This window comes from Trichoderma atroviride, chromosome 1, assembly GCF_020647795.1.
Source record: "Trichoderma atroviride chromosome 1, complete sequence".
Taxonomy (NCBI): Eukaryota; Fungi; Ascomycota; class Sordariomycetes; order Hypocreales; family Hypocreaceae; genus Trichoderma; species Trichoderma atroviride.
In genome coordinates this window covers 6,954,554-6,970,794 of record NC_089400.1, presented here as the reverse complement: position 1 = coordinate 6,970,794, position 16,241 = coordinate 6,954,554, and the positions used below count along the sequence as shown (strand labels likewise).

The window sequence follows — 16,241 nt, the reverse complement described above, 5'->3', positions numbered from 1 at the left end:
GACAAATCTGTGTCTGATAGGTTGTCTCTATAGCGGCCATTTTATAAGTGCAAGCAAAGTGCTGACAACCTTTCAGCCAGCTTGTACAGGCTATACTCATTGCATCACGACTCCCATAGATTCATCTATAATCCTGCGAGCTCGAGCTTCATCACGTGGTATGATTTGTACTCCAAACTTCTCTGGCAAGACTGAAAGCCCTTCCGTCAGCTTATTGGGATCAGGGAGGATGGGATTTCCAGCAGAGTCAAGCTCAGGAAGAAAGTCAAAAGCCCAGAGCATCCGCGAGATGGCAATAAAGAGACTCCTCTCAGCAACGTGAATACCAAGGCAAATCCTGCGACCGCTCCCAAAAACGTAATGATCGCGCTGAGACGGATCCGGATTCAGTGCTGAGTCTGCTGCCGATGCCATGTCGCCTTCGAATCGCTCTGGCTTGAATGTCCGCGGATCAGGATATCGTTGCGGGTCCATGTGGATGGTGTAAACATTGTTGACCAGTCCTGCGCCAGCCGGGATGCGATATCCTAGGTATTCGTCTTCGCGATTAGATGCGTGTGGAACTCCTGCAAGAAGCGCAGTTGGCATCCATCGGAGTGACTCCTTGACACAACCGCGGATATATGGCAGGCTATCCTCATCGTCCAGTGTTGGAAGGCGATCGGAGCCAATGACTCGATCTATCTCTTCCTGTGCCTTGCGCTGTACCTCGGGGAATAATATCATCGCTTGGATGAAGCCGTACAGAGTTGAAGACGTTGTGTCTGAGCCTGCCTCGAGAAAGCTTCCGGCGACGTATGCAGCTTGTTCATCTGTGAATCCATTCTTCTCTTGCTGCTGTGCCAGAGAAACACAGATACAGTCTTTGTACGTGCCGCTTTTGTAGCTCTGTTTCGCTTCTAGCCACAGATTCAGGTACATATCCATCTCTTTCTTGTGCAGTTCCTTGGCCTGTCTCTTCATTGGGGTCATGAATTCAGGAAGCCATCTTAAGATTGGAAAAAAGTCCAAGAATGCAGATGCGCCGGTCTGAGTGATTTTTCCAACGTCACTAAAGCCTTTGAATACCTGGAGGAGTCTTGGATCATCGTGTCGTACTGTTCGCCAACTAGTTTATACTCGTAAATAATCGTGCCATAAGTGAAACACAAAGGACTCATTGACTTACCCGTAGATCATGTGGGTTGACAAAGAATTGCTATATCTGCGCAAACTTTCGAGTATTAAATCTGGGCGATCTAATATTTCACGTAGCAACTGCTTGCTTTCCAGGATTTGATATGGTACATATGCTTTTGATGATTGTACGTTGAGCAGCTGGTGTCCAAGTCTCCGAAACTAAACATTTGGTGAGTATTAGGCACATTCATCACCCCGCATTTTGGCAGAGCATTAGACTCAGCTTACCATTCGCCAGTTATCGCCGTATCCCTATTTTTCGTCTTAGTTGAAGATAGATTTACGTGTCACAGTGCATGAAGCTTACCAGCATCAAGAATCGATAACCGCCACTACAGAGCGTCTGTCCAATGTACATCTCAAGACGATCACTATGGATGCCACCACGCTTATCCAGCAGTTCTTTAATCGCCACATCGTTGGACAACACGATTAATACTTGCGTCCCTAGAATAAGACTATACACTGGGCCGTACTCTTGTGCCCATTTTTGAAACTGCAAATGCCCTTGAGACGTGGGGAGCTATGCACATGAGAAGTCGTTAGAGATTTCTCTGTGGTTTGTGCAATCTTCTCGTTGGAGATTGACATACCTGATGGATATTTCCTAAAATAGGCAATGTGGGAGGCCCTGGAGGAAAGTCCGCCGGTCGCCTGCCAATACGGCTCAGCCTTCTTATTGCCTCAAAAAGGACCGCAGCGCATAAGGCGTAGACGAGAATAGGTGCACCCATTTTGACAATGCCAATGATGAGTGTAAATGAATGTGTAACTGTATGTGTGTGCCGCTTACTTTAACTTCAAGTAGAAATACAAACAGCAAGGTGACAAGTATAAAAGCGCAATTTACTAATACTAACTGACAATCTTTTGCTCACTATCCCTGCAGTCACCGAGCCTAGAATGCTTCCCCACAGTCATACCTTCCGTTCCACTAACTCTTATAGTTTAAATGTCTGTTTAGCTTGTTGAAAAAATAAACAATTGCTGAAAAAAAGGGTGTGCTAGGTATATGCCACATACTCCATGTCTTGAAACGCTTCTATTTACTACTTACTCATCATCATGGTTTATAGCACTTTTGATAAGTGATGAGTATTAAATGATTTGCCGAGTGAGCTGATTTCAAGCAGTATATTGATTGCTTCTGCCTGGGTAACCTGCAATTTCCAAATGTAGAAAATGATTACGATCATGACATGCGGGCCTTTAATTAATTAACTGTCAACCTTTCGCTTTCCGCCTAGCTAGAGCCTCCTGTTCAGTTCGTAAGACATTAGCGTAGGAGGGAACCGATTAGTTTCAGTTTCCTTCAACTACGGCAATCCCATGAACTAAGACTAATCAAGTAATGATGAAAATAACCCTCCTTAGTCTCTTCTAGACGCCGAAGAAACTGGATAGGCTATAACGTTTGCCGAGTCCGACGACCAGCGGGCGATCAGGATCTAGTTAAGTTACACAGGGGGCCTTGCTCCTTGTTCTAGGGGCTATAGTAATATCTTGAACCCTGCGGGCAGGGGTAGCGATCCTTCTCTGCAGCGGAACCATTGTCCGTTCAGCTATGTGGATAAAGGATCAACAGGCAACATACAACAGTGACAACCTTGCAATTCAACTTACAAACCCTTGGTCATCATGGCACTCCCTGAATTGAAGCCCGATCACAATGGAACATATTTTACCGTTGATACGATCCGTGCGTCAATAAGCCTGCGGACCTGGAGAATGTTTAGGATCGCCGTCTCGGCTTAATAGAGAGGCCGGCTGTATCTTGAAACGGTTTAACAAAATTTGTGAACAAAGTAGCATCGGAGCGCTTACATGATCTGTCATTGTGTCACTGCCAAAGGTCCCTGCATGCTCACCGACGGCGGTTGAATACGAAGACTAAACACGCTTGCACTTTGGCTTCTAGCTATTCATCCTCGCAACTATTCTTCCAGCACATCTCATTGTGAACAACTAGTTTCATCGACAAGTTCTATCCAGCGTTTACCAGCTTTTCACTATGCCTGGCATTCTGAACCAGACTCCTACGCCTGAATATGGGCGCAGGTTAATACCCAACGTCATCGATGAGCGAGCCGAGAGCGATCCAACAAAGGCATTTGCATCTATCCCGCGATCCAAAGACCTCGCAGATGGCTTCGTTGATATCACGTATGCATTGGTTGCCAATGCCATCAACCGAGCGAGTTGGTGGCTTTCACACTCGATGGGCAACACGGAAACATCAGAAGTGTTTGCATACTTCGGTCCGAATGACTTGAGATATCCAATTCTGCTGGTTGCCACGATGAAATGCGGCTATCAAGTATGTAAAGAAAGACCAGAAAAGTTGAAGACAACTCGAGCTAAGACAATGTGATTTTGATAATTATAGATGATGATGCCATCGCCTCGTAATTCTGCAGAGTATCAACAAGAGCTCCTTCGTCGCGCTGGCTGTCAGACACTTTTCTGCACCCGCGGCTTAATGGCCAAGTTGTCACCGGTGGTAGATGATCTAGACATCTTTTGCAAGATTGCACCTGATTTGGACGAGCTGCTTGATCCCACACCTGTGGCCCCGTTTCCTTATGAGGCAACTTACGATGAGGTGAAGAAGAATCCATTTCTTATCCTCCACACATCTGGGTCAACTGGTGAGTCCCTCTTAATGGAGTTTTATAGTATTATTCTAATTTGAGGCACAGGACCACCAAAGCCAATCACTTTGACCATTGAGTGCACTACGACAGAGGATACACATCGACTTCTTGATGACCCCGAGGGCCGACTATGGTGGCGCCTTTTTGCAAATCGGCGATATTTCATGGGCATGCCATGTTACCATGTAAGCAGCGTCCTTTTCACGCTATGAAACGCTTTTACTAAAACCATTATCTAGTCTGCCGGTGTCTGGTTCTCGCTCTTCAAGCCCGTCTTCTTCAACTCAACGGCTGTATTTGCACTAAGCGACAAGCCTCTTACAGCTTCCATCGCCGAAGCTGTGCACCGAACTGCTGAAGTCTCTGGCGGAATCTACCCGCCCTCTGTTTTGGAAGAGATTAGTCGAACAGAGTCTCTCAGTGGAGTCAAAGGCCTGGAGTTTGTGGCCTATGGAGGTGGCCCTCTTTCCAAATCAGCGGGAGACCGTCTCTCTAGCATAACCATTCTTCACAACTTCATTGGCTTCACTGAGAATAGCGCGCCTCCGCGGTACGTTATGGAGCCAGAGGATTGGAACTATTTTGAGTTTCATCCGGCGTCTGGTTATTTCCCAGAACATCTGCACGACGACTTGTACAGGATGTCATTTAAGCGTCTTCCTGAATATGAGTTTGTGCAAACCGTGTTTCGGCTGTTCCCAGAGCTCGACAAGTATACCTCTGGCGACATTTTGAGTCCACATCCAACAAAGCCCAATCTTTGGACATATGGCGGCCGCACCGACGATCTCATTGTGCTATCTACAGGAGAAAAGTTCAATCCCATCCCTGCTGAGCTGATGCTCAAGGGTTGTTCAGTGGTCAAAGACACTCTTATTGTTGGCGACGGACGGAGCCAAGCCGCACTGCTTGTTGAGTGTGATGAAGAGGCTACGGCTGGAATGCCACAGGAGGAGGTTTTGAATGAACTATGGCCGTTTGTCCAGAGAGTCAATCAGACGCTGCCTACTCAAGGGAGACTGCTAAAGACAAATATCGTCTTTGCATCTGCTGAAAAGGAGTTTTCACGTTCGCCAAAAGGCTCTGTGCAGCGAAAGGCTACTGTGGCAAATTTTGAGCCTGAGCTTAACAGCCTTTATGCGGGTAGCAAATCTTTACCAAATGGTAATGGCCATAATCAGTTGACGAAGAAGTCGCTATCCAACGGAAACAGTCAGGATCAATTGACTAAGAGAACACTGTCAAATGGAAATGGTCACAACCAGTTGACGAAGAAATCGTTGCCAAATGGAAACAGTCATAATCAGTTGCCCGAACTCAACGGCTATAGCCATGGCACCAGACTTGGGCTGAAGATTGACCCTGTGGCGAAATCTCCCAGCCAGTCGTCAAATAGCGACACCAGTTCTGCAGTAACAACGCCGGTATCTCCCAGGACAGTGAAACTGGCCACAGAGCTTAACATTGACGATACCACAACGGTTTCAACTACGACTGTATCTCAGCATCAAGAGCACTTGCTTGCCAAAGAAAATGTCGATAAAAAACAAAAGCCAACAACCATGGTGAGCGAATCGCAAGCTATCAGCTTTATCCGCAAAGCCTTAGAAGCTATATGTGGCATTCGCAGCAAAAACAACAACGATGACTTGTTCGAACTCGGACTTGACTCTGTAATGGCGCTGCAGTTGTCAAACGAGCTCCAGAGGATATCGCCCTTATGGCCGCAGGAGAGAGACGCTTCTTTGCAGTTGATCTATGCAAACTCGACCATTAAAAGCTTGGCACAAGCTATAAACCAGTTAAATGAACTGTCAGACAACGCGACGGACTCGTCCCACTCAAAGGAAGTGAAAGTAGTCAGCGTCGCTAAAGAGGTTGTTAAAGAGGTCGCTACTCCGAAGAGGCTCGATGTTGTGGAAAGCCAACCACCCAATACCATTGAGAAGTTGATCCAAACATACACGTCAAATCTTGAAGAGAGTGCTCCAAAGCGAGAAATCACCGTTGCTCTTACGGGAAGTACTGGAGCTGTGGGAAGCCATTTACTTAATCGGTTAATGGCAGAGCCAAATGTGACAAAAATATTCTGCCTCAATCGTTCTACAGACGGAGAAAAGGCTCAAAGAGCGGCATGCGAGAAGAACGACATCAAATGGGCGTCGGGAAGCAAACCAGTTGAGTTTCTCACAGTTGATCTGTCACAGCCGCATTTAGGACTCAAGTCAAACCAGTACGCTGCTCTTCAAGATGAAACTGACATCATCATTCATAATGCTTGGAAACTTGACTTTTTACACACGGTACAGCATTTTGAAAAGACTCATATTGCAGGGGTTCGGCATCTCGTTGATCTTTCTGCAAACTCTGAGCGTCGACCACGCATTGTTTTCATCTCTTCCATTGCCAGCGTCCTTGGTTGGAAGGAGAGTCGGAAAATCCCAGAGGAGATTATTCTCTCCGACTCTGTCACTGCAAACAATGGTTATGCCCAATCCAAGCATATAGCTGAAAGAATTCTATATGAAGCTTCGCAAACTGTTGGCATTCAGATCACAGTCGTACGACTGGGCCAAATCGCAGGACCTACCAGTGCTGGGGCTGGCAAATGGAACTCGCTTGACTGGGTACCTCAAATCATATACACGTCTAAATCGCTTGGAGCCGTACCAAAGACTTTGGGCATGGCTGATGACGTTGATTGGGTGCCAATTGACCGCCTGCCCGACATTCTGGTAGACTTGATCCATCATGACCTGAAGAAGCCCGAGAGGTTTCAGATCTATCACGCTGCAAATCCCAATCCAGTGTCATGGGGATCTCTGCTTCCTGCGATATGCCACCGCCTTGGCCCTGACGTCGAGTTGGTAACTTACCAGCAATGGCTAACAATGCTGCGCAATAAGTCTGGCCATACCGAAGACGTGAAGGACTTTCCAGCGCTCCGCCTCATGGGCTGGTTACGGCAGATGGATGCTCCTATGGGCGTCAAGCTACCAAGTCTTTCCACGGATGTTATAGCCCAGTCGTCGAGCACCTTTTCTACCCTGGAATCAGTTCGCGGTACGTGGATGGAGAATTGGATGGAGTCTTGGGGGCTTTGATCAAGCTTCAATCATATCGTTGTTGCAAAGTCGTTTATACGGCAGTCTAACTCGTTTTTGTTCACTCTTTTGTTTCCTTTGTCAAAAATATTGTCCCTTTCAATTCTCTGTTTTACTATCATTGTATTTATTTACTTTGAAATTCCAATGTTCAGTTTCTTCAATGTGGTTTTTTATACCTTCACATCTAGTAATAGGTCCGCTAGCATTCGCTCTATTTTTATGTCACATGTAGTATATTAGGCAATGAAAATGGAGTTTCCACTCCCAACTTCGTATTACCTATCATTTTATGAGGGGAAGACTCAAAGTTCCTTCAGATCGTGCCCGTGAACAACGAAACTCTATAGCTCTTTTACATACCCTGGAAAGGTTACCATAGTGAGTCATGCAGAGTCAAGACGAGGATTTAGCCGAGGCCATCACAGGCGGGGTGGATAAGCGCAGTATAGACCGAGGAACTCCTTTCTCCATTGCATGATGAGCTTTGTTATCCTTAGTTTCGGCAAAAGTTAGGAACCCGTGGATGATCAAAGCAAGCGGAAATGATAGATGCCTGCACAACCAAGAAGATGGCACTGCCAATATGAGTAATCACAGCTTACGTCAACATATAACGCAATGCACTGTTTAATATAAAATCACCGATCCTTGCCTTCAGCTTAGCTTTGTTCTAATCCTAAGATCCTCCGATTGCGCACTTTTACGGAGTACCCCGTACTAGGGTCTCTACTCTGCCTGTAATTACTCCATCAAGTAGTTGGTAGTCAGCCCCGAGGACCCTGAGCCGTCGGCCATCCCTGAGATGGATCAGATTTGCCGCCCTGGCATATTGCTATAGACCCCTGTAATCTTCGGCAGTACTCCGTCAACGGCAGTCTTGGCCGCGATCCTTATATTGTGGGTATCTGACATCTCGGAGCTAGTGTTCGAGACCTTTGGCAGCTTGAAGAATAATCAGTAAAGCAATTTATGCCAAGGCACTAATTATAGATGTATGTTTCCGTTTGCAGTAAATGCAAGATACCAAGCTTTATGAAGGATCATTTAACGGAAGAGCGGAAGCTATTGATGCCCTCAGCTTATTGAAGGGGGACCCTAGACTTTTGCTGGGCTTTCCACTTGGCGGAGAGAGCAGAATTGGGATCCGTTAACGAATCAAACAGTAAGACATGGCTCCTGTGTTTTTAAGTTTAGGTGATGTTTACAGCATGCACACACTAGCATTGGTAAAAATGGTGTGGATTAAGAAGCATATATTCAAAGTAACCAAGGTTTTCAAACTATCTGCAATATCCTCAGTGACTCTTGCCGTTGATATGCTCTGGAAGCTTCTTGCGAGGAGGAATAGGCTATTATAGTGATTAGTAAGAACTCATTCAAAAGACACGAACATATAATTGAGTCTCACCTTGGGATCCTCCACGTAATCAAAGTGGCCCGAGTTTTGAAGGAGCAGATTGTTCTTGGGGTTAGCTTCCCCGTTGAACCACATGGGGAAACCAATGTCAAACGGTGCGGCATTTTCAATCATGTCCATGTCCTGTTTCGTAAGCTGCAGAGTAAGGGCTTCAATGTTGCTCTTGAGATGTTCGAGCTTCCGGCCCCCGAGAATTGGGAAGACGTATGGCGTCTTGTGCAGCAGGTAAGCCAGAGCCACACTAGTCATCGGAACACCCTTGATGCGGCCAATCTCCTCGAGCACTTTGCCAACCTTCTTATGGTTAGAAGTATCCATAACGGGAATGTTGCGGCCGGAATTTTTGTTCTCCTGAGTCTGAGTCCGCTCGCCGTCAGTCTTGAAGTAGCCACCGCCGAGGGCGCCCCAAGGAGCAAGTGCCATTCCCTCCGCCTTGCACATGGGGATGATGTCTCTCTCAAAGTCTCGCGCGGCACAGGACCAGTGGCCCTGGTAGACGCTAAACTGGCGCAGGCCGTGAGATCTCGCATCTATGACTGCATTAGTTATGCACGGCATCGGCGCATGGCGTTTGCCGCGTGTTTGACAGCGATTCAGGTGTTTGGGAGATCTGAAATGCAACACCGGGGCAGCAACATACATTCGTTGGCACGGGACACAACCCATGCAGGCGTGTCACTGATGCCCAAGTAGAGCACCTTGCCCGAGAGAACCAGCTGGTTCAAGGACTGCATAATCTCCTCAATCGACGTTGTAAAGTCGAACCAGTGGACGTACATGATGTCGATGTAGTCTGTACGCAGCTTCTTCAGACTTGCCTGGACGGTGGTGTAGAGACTCTTGGTCGAGTTTCCGGTGAAGCTGGAGTGCTGGATGCCCTTCTCATGGATGCGGAAGCCGTTGCTGTACTTTGTGGCGATGATCATCTCGTCTCGGCATCCCCGAGATTCGAGCCATTCGCCGATCCAGCGCTCCGAGTTACCGCCTTGGTAGTTGTTGGCGGTATCAATAAAGTTGCCACCATGCTCTTTGAAGTAGTCCATCATGGCAAAGGCCGTTTCCTTGGAGCACGGCCCCAGGAGCTCATCCCTACATTTGTCAGTTGCTGTAAAACACAACAGACTCATCAATGTTATTTACCAGTTGCCGCCAAAGTTCATAGTCCCCAGGCATAGTGGACTGACTAGAACACCGGCTCGGGGTGAAAGAACTCTGTGCACGCCAAGTGCTTCAGGCTCCGGTGGCTGAGGAAAGAAAGGCATGTTGTTACTTGAAGAAGATTAACTTGGTAGAAGTCGGGGGGAAGTTGCTTAGGCAGATCCGGGTTTGGGAAACACAACGCGCACTAGATAAATACTTTTCATCAAGCTTGGCATGTTGTACCTTATTGGTAGTTTACATTTACTCCAACGAGGCTGGTGAAACCCTGTAATCACTAATTCTAGACCGTGACGACCAAACGCTGATGGTGGCAAGCAATCCTTCGTGAGAACACTCACCGCACCAAGCACCCCAAGCAGTAATTTCGGCGGCATTTCTCCTGCGTAGAACATCAATTCTCCATGCACACTGTCCAGGTTCGCAACAAAAAATGCTCAAATCCTAGCACCTTTTGCCTTACCGATAATGTCAGGGATGAGCTCGGTGGATTGCTTATTGGCGGAGCCCCGCGAAGAGGATTTCAGATTTCAGATTCATTCTTTTAATTTATTTTGTCTTTCTTCAGGGAATAAAGCACTGACCAATGCCATTTGACAAAAGTTCTCGGCTTCTCTTCCATTCTCCACCATGTTTTCTGTATTTGCATAACGTCTCATACCCTGGATGGGCCGGGATCAGCCTCTAGTACTATATGCCCTTGTCGAGTCTTGTTTGATAGTCCCACTGGCGATCCCATGTAACGGAGTTTCATTGTATCTCAGAACCAACTGCCGTATGAGGCAAGTATCGCTGATCGAAAACAACTGTCAGGATCAGTCAACATACAAACACATACAAGCATATATTAATCAGCCACTACATTGTCCACCCTTGACATGACTATACCAAGGTTACCAGGTAGTTTAGTAACATGTAGCTATAGTCTGTAATATTATAGCGCTATTTCGTAACCTTTCCTTGTGAAAATGATTGCCACAGGTGTAGCAGGCAGGCAACCTTTCCTTGACCCCAAATGTTAGAAATGATACTGGAAAGATGTATGAGATTTTCTAATGGTAAAAACGTAGCCCTTCTAAACTAAAAATGGCTAGGTAACTCGCTTGGCCCTTTGACATGAATTACACCGAACTGTATAGGCTCTGTAAACACATAGTATCTAGTGCCAGAAAGGGACCAGGCGTACAAATCCGGTAATTTCTTTCCTGTGGTGCTGTGTCACCAAAGCTCATTATAAAGCCGCCACTAAAACAGGACATATCGTATTAATCTTCAGTCTTCCTCTTTGTTTTCAGTCAGAAGCCTCACCTCCATCATTACCTAGAGTGCCATCATACCTCGCCACAATGCCGTTTATTCCCTTGGAGCCTGCCGGTGTGCGGCTGCAGTCTCAGAATGTGAAGCGAGGCGTCATGGACCTGAACTCTATGAAGCCTCAGGCTCGAGAGAAAATGAACCTCTTACTCAAGGCCTCAGACCCAGAAGTGATGACCCAGAGGCGCAAGTCTTCTGTGGGATCGCACCCGCCGCCACCCAAGTCTGTGGCAGACAAGGCTGCTGCAGCGGCTGTTGTGCTAAACCGCTACCGTCTTGAATACCAGAATGACTGGGATATACCCGCGTCAATAATAACTTCGAAAGAGCTCATCAAAGGATTCATTGATCGCAAAGAGTCGATTGAGCTCATCTTACCAGCATTCCCTTTCAAGTCGTCCAATAAGTCGCAAAAGGTGCTTGGTTCGCTCCCAGATGAAGCAGAACGCGTCTCATTGTTGCACCTCAATGGACTTTGCGAATCTATCAAGGAGGTGACAGAAAATGACTGTCATCTAACAATCATCTCAGACGGCATTTCGTACAATGGTATGGCGCATCCACGGTACTTATGCCCATCACACATAGACACTTGCTGACCTGGTCTAAGATCTCTTAGATGTCTCTGATAGCGAAGTGTGGACGTACGGCCAGACTCTACGCTCCATGGCTCAGGAAATGGGATGCAGCAACATCCGGTTTTCACGCATTTACGAGCTCTTGGGATCAGAGTACAGCCATTATACCACGTTAACGGAAGAAGAATATCTTCGCATGGTCCCCGAGTTTCGAAAAGGGCTCGAAAGCAATCTGCCCGATGGATACAATGTCGCAGAAGAAATCTCAAATAATGCGGATGTGACCGCTACATACCGCGGCTACAAGAAGTTCCTGGAGACCGAGCGAGACACCAAGCTCGGCCGTTCAAGAGCCGACAAGGAAAATGCCGAGATTGCCAAACGCATGCTGAATCGCGGTAAAGTAAGTCACAGTTACATCTGCATGAGCCATGAATGCTATAGAGCTGGATGCTAACTTGTTCAAGGCTTTCGCGCAAGCTATCAAAAAGAGATTCCCAGTCTCTGTCCGTCTGTCAATCCATCCCTCTACCGATGTTGACAAAATCTCGATTGCGCTGTTGCCCCAGGATAACGATGTGCCCATGACTCCTTGGCACGGCGCCGTTGTACGCAAAGTTGACGGAACTATTACCATGATGCATGCCTACAAGGTTCTGGCTATTTCCCATGAGATTGTTTACAAGAATGGTCGTCCCATGTACTTCAGGGAGCGATCTGACCTCTTCTCGTGGAATGAAAAGGACCTGGACTTTGAGTACCTTTACCCAACGGGCATGATAGTTCGACCACGACACGTCCGATCTGCCAAGAACGCGCTCTGCACTGTCGATATGCAAAAAGTCCGCCAATTGTCTGAGCTATGCTCTCCTGTTGTCCTCCGTGGCTTCACAGACACTAGGGACCGCCGCGCCTTTACCGCCAAAGCATATGACCTCGGCACGGTTTTGCCTTGGAAGTCGGGCGTTATCCAGGAAGTCAAAGATGAGCGCAATTCGGATGCCTCGAGCAACAGCGTTGTTTCAAAAGAGGCTATGCCCATGCACTTTGACGGCATGTTCAAGCTGAAAACCGTCAAGGATGAGAAGACGGGAGAAGACAAACAGGTGTCTGATGTTCCGCGGTTTCAGTATTTTGTTTGCCAGGCGGCCGCGCCTCCCGGAGACGGCTACACGCTGTTTTCGTCTTCGAACCGGTTTGTGCATTACTTGCCGCAGTCTTACAACATTAAGAAGCTGTCCAAGATCCGTTGGAGCACTCATAGCCATGGCTATTTCCAGCATGATATGAGCGACATTTCGCTGATTGTGCCGCATCCCTCGCTGGGGACGCCGTGCGTACGCTGGCTCCAGCCGTGGCCTCGCTGGAAGACTGCTTACAACTCCCATGACATTAGCATCGACAACGGCTCGCAGAATCTCATTTCTCTGGTTGATTCCATTCTTTTTGATCGCCGAGTCTGTCTCTATTTCACCTGGGAAAAGGGCGACATACTGGTGTCTGACAACTTTTCGATGCTGCATACACGCACTGCATTTAGAGGAGATTGTGACCGCGAGCTGTGGCGTATCCACGTTGACTAGATTTGTTTGTAGCGTTAGAACCTAGCATGTATCAGTTTAGAAGTGCCTTGATAAAATATTTGTTGTTCAACTGGACGGTTTAAAAATGTAGGATTATATAGGACATATAGTACCTATTTGTTGTTGAAGTGCGATATTAGCTTTCCCTTTGTCAATAAGTTGAGAGTGCGACACTTGTGGAATTTAACAATTGAAAAGACCAAAAGGCGTCCATCACAACCCGAAATTGGGAGTTTACAGTGGTCTGTATCGCGCTAAAAATAAACCATGTACCGCCCAGCGCTTTTATAACTGACGTCTGCTGAGTGAGCGCTCTCGTAGCCAAAAGAAGCTTTGCAGCAAATTATGCTTGGAAGAATAAAACTCTAAGAAAATTCCCTGGGTAGCTTACAATTGAAGCCTACCTTTCTTTGTATTATAGCTATTCAAGCTAGGGACGACTCATGTGAATAATTATGTAGCTGTTAAGCTCATTATTCACCATTTCTGTCTACTAATGTGTAATGCGGCTAACCTGTGAAACAGCGTTCCCTAGAATCCCTCGGTACTGTTCAGTAATCTGATTAGAAAACATGTTGCTTAGCAATAAAGTGTACAGCTGCATACCACATAGTTACGCCTCAAGGCCAAAGAATTGATCACTAAAAGTAGAAACAAGGGGCAATTACAACGCCAGATTAGTAAACCAATTAATAAAGCACCTCGCAAACTCCCAGGTGAGTAGTCGGGTTACAAATCTGCGTGCCCATCTACAGGTACTTGGTTGAATCTTGTTTCATCTCTTCCATAGTATATTCGAGAGCAACTGGGTAATTTTAACATTAAGCTCCTGAATAGCGATCCTGCCGCTAAAAAGGCTCTTGAGTCTATCCAATTCATTCGTTTGTTTCAGCTGTTAGTCGTCAACGGCACACCGACTCGAACTACAACGTCTACCCAATCAAGAGGAAGCTGCTGCAAAACAAACAACCGCACCTATTTATACTCTATTGTTCCGAAACTTGTCCAATATTTCGACCGAATATTCTTGTCTTTCCATTTATTGGAGTTAAGGTCTTCCACATTACTCAACTTACTCGCTCACGTCAAGACTATCCCCGAATTGTCTCGACCAGGCACACCACGGCAGCAACGGCACGATGATTATCGCCAGAAAGTTTTTGTTGGCGTGTATGCAGTCCAAGGCGCCCTTTAATGCGTAATAATAGCTAATTATACATGTTGAAAAGGCCTGGCGTTGGGGGCAACATCCGCCCGCAGCACCAATATTGTTTCAGTGGAAAATGATCATAGTCACGGCCGTGAAAGTTTCGTCGACAACGATGGCGTGAGAATTCACTACCGGTCATACGGCTCTGGACCTCTTCTCATTCTACAACACGGCTTCCCAGACAGAGAGACGACCTGGAATACCTTTCAAGTCCAAGAGTTTGCAAAGAAATACACTGTTGTGACTCCCACACTGAGAGGCTATCCACCCAGCGATGTCCCACCGGAAAAGAAAGATTATGCTGGTGCCGCCTTTGTTTCCGACATGTTGGCGGTGATTAGAGCAACCGGCAAAGACTCTGCTGTCATTGTGGGACACGATGTTGGAGGCGGCATCGTGCAACAGTTTGCTTCGGCGCATTCGGATATGGTCAAGGGCCTGGTCATGGTCAACACACCAATTATCCCAGTTTTCTTCTCCCTGATTGAGTTTGACAGCCACCAGCAACAGCTCTCGGAATACACAATACCATACTTTGCATACCAGCCAGGCCAGCCGAAAAATGTTTCCACCATAGTCCAGCACATCTTGAACGAAACATATCGCGATGAGATTGCAGACTACCTGCAAAAATCCCCTCTCTATGGGATGCTTGACTTTTACAGCGAAAACTATCCTGCGCCTCCATATGGACAAAATCTCAGTACTGAGGGCTTGACTCAAACTGTACCCAGCGCCATTATCTGGGGAGAGCTCGACCCTTATTTTAGTCTAGCTATGCTCAATGGCCTCACAGCCTGGTTTGACTATGGATTCAGATTAGTCACAATTCCAGGAGCGGGTCATTGGTCATTTAGAGACGAGCCGGCTCGATTCAATGCTGAGTTAGAGTCTTTTCTCGATATCCTTGAGTACTAGGACTGGAAGTCAAATCATCGATGGCAATATCACCGGTATAGATATTATATCGTGGGGATGAGATTTTAATCGCCCTACTGACAGTTCTATTATGCTTTAATTTGTATTTGAACAATAATAAAAGCCATTCTTCGCGAATTTTATATAGATTCCTCTGCCACAGTGCGTAAGTGTACGCTAGCTTTATTTACCGCTTTATCTACACGTCTCTAATTATGAGTCTTTGCGGCACTAACTTTGAGTTTATAACTCATGTTCTTATGTTTCTTTTCCTTATTAGCGAGTTACATAATTCGGAAGGATAACGCTTTTTTTCCTTGAGGCAAAATATTATTTGTAATTCAGGACGCAATGTAATGGGACGCTATTGTATGTGGAGGAATTCTGTAATTTATGCTGTAACTGGTGACTGAAGAACCAAGTAATTATCCTTATAGATGATTGTGAGTAGCCCTTTGTGAATAGATAAAAGAAAGTTGTGTGAGCTGAAATGCATTGCATGAACACCAAGGACGGCCAAATCGACATCCTGCCGACGCTCGTGTAAGATACTCCGCAAATTGATTCAGGCCACAGTACTTTTCAGGCCGGTGAAGAAGTCACCAATCTATATGATTGACATTACTTTTCATTCAATTTATAATAATGTCTAGTAATATATAGCCCTTTTCTTATTGGCTTTTTGGTCCGTAGTATATCCGCGAGTATATAACTTACAAAAGTTGGGTTGTAACACAGGGAGGCTGGGCAATAACAAATAACATTATTGTTAATGGGATCTAACTGCGGGGTAATTCGACCAAACTTAACCTCAAGGAATAAAGTTCCCTTTAACCTTTTTATCCTTCAGGCACTTGACTACCTGAATACCTGCCTAGTGCCTCTAGTCTGGATCTATCACATGTAGATACATCTACATCTTTTATCTGAGTGATAGGTTTCGACGCGTTTGATCAGGTATCACTTCGCTATATCATCTAATATTTCAATCAATCAGGCTTTGGCACCAATTGGACTTTATCAACGACACCCAAAGGTTCAAATCAGCATCCTATATCACCCGACTATCCTATCTGAAGAGTTCTGTAAGATATCTCGACTTGTCTTCACTATTCTCGATGAG

General features: G+C 46.3%; 5 protein-coding genes across 5 annotated transcripts; 3 read left to right on the top strand and 2 right to left on the bottom strand.

Annotated features, from left to right (window-relative positions):
• Positions 1-96: 96 nt before the first annotated feature.
• TrAtP1_002526 (uncharacterized protein) lies at positions 97-1,913 on the bottom strand (the record flags this gene model as incomplete). The annotated part of the gene is made up of 5 exons (XM_014085327.2): positions 97-1,108; positions 1,169-1,338; positions 1,408-1,431; positions 1,487-1,702; positions 1,773-1,913. 5 exons carry the CDS (start codon positions 1,911-1,913, stop codon positions 97-99), a joined length of 1,563 nt encoding a protein of 520 aa, XP_013940802.2.
• A 1,277-nt stretch (positions 1,914-3,190) lies between these two features.
• Positions 3,191-6,937, top strand: TrAtP1_002525 (putative NRPS-like protein biosynthetic cluster; the record flags this gene model as incomplete). The annotated part of the gene is made up of 4 exons (XM_066111500.1): positions 3,191-3,496; positions 3,566-3,827; positions 3,879-4,018; positions 4,073-6,937. 4 exons carry the CDS (start codon positions 3,191-3,193, stop codon positions 6,935-6,937), a joined length of 3,573 nt encoding a protein of 1,190 aa, XP_065967576.1.
• A 1,298-nt stretch (positions 6,938-8,235) lies between these two features.
• TrAtP1_002524 (uncharacterized protein) lies at positions 8,236-9,619 on the bottom strand (the record flags this gene model as incomplete). The annotated part of the gene is made up of 4 exons (XM_014085329.1): positions 8,236-8,289; positions 8,349-8,887; positions 8,998-9,446; positions 9,498-9,619. The coding sequence occupies 4 exons, from the start codon at positions 9,617-9,619 to the stop codon at positions 8,236-8,238; spliced, it is 1,164 nt and encodes a 387-aa protein (XP_013940804.1).
• A 1,242-nt stretch (positions 9,620-10,861) lies between these two features.
• TrAtP1_002523 (uncharacterized protein) lies at positions 10,862-12,990 on the top strand (the record flags this gene model as incomplete). Its single annotated transcript, XM_066111499.1, has 3 exons — positions 10,862-11,378; positions 11,449-11,810; positions 11,875-12,990. 3 exons carry the CDS (start codon positions 10,862-10,864, stop codon positions 12,988-12,990), a joined length of 1,995 nt encoding a protein of 664 aa, XP_065967575.1.
• Positions 12,991-13,831: 841 nt separating this feature from the next.
• On the top strand, positions 13,832-15,175 carry TrAtP1_002522 (uncharacterized protein). The gene is made up of 2 exons (XM_014085330.2): positions 13,832-14,160; positions 14,220-15,175. Exons 1-2 carry the CDS (start codon positions 14,130-14,132, stop codon positions 15,116-15,118), a joined length of 930 nt encoding a protein of 309 aa, XP_013940805.1. The 5' UTR covers positions 13,832-14,129; the 3' UTR covers positions 15,119-15,175.
• The last annotated feature ends 1,066 nt before the right edge of the window (positions 15,176-16,241 follow it).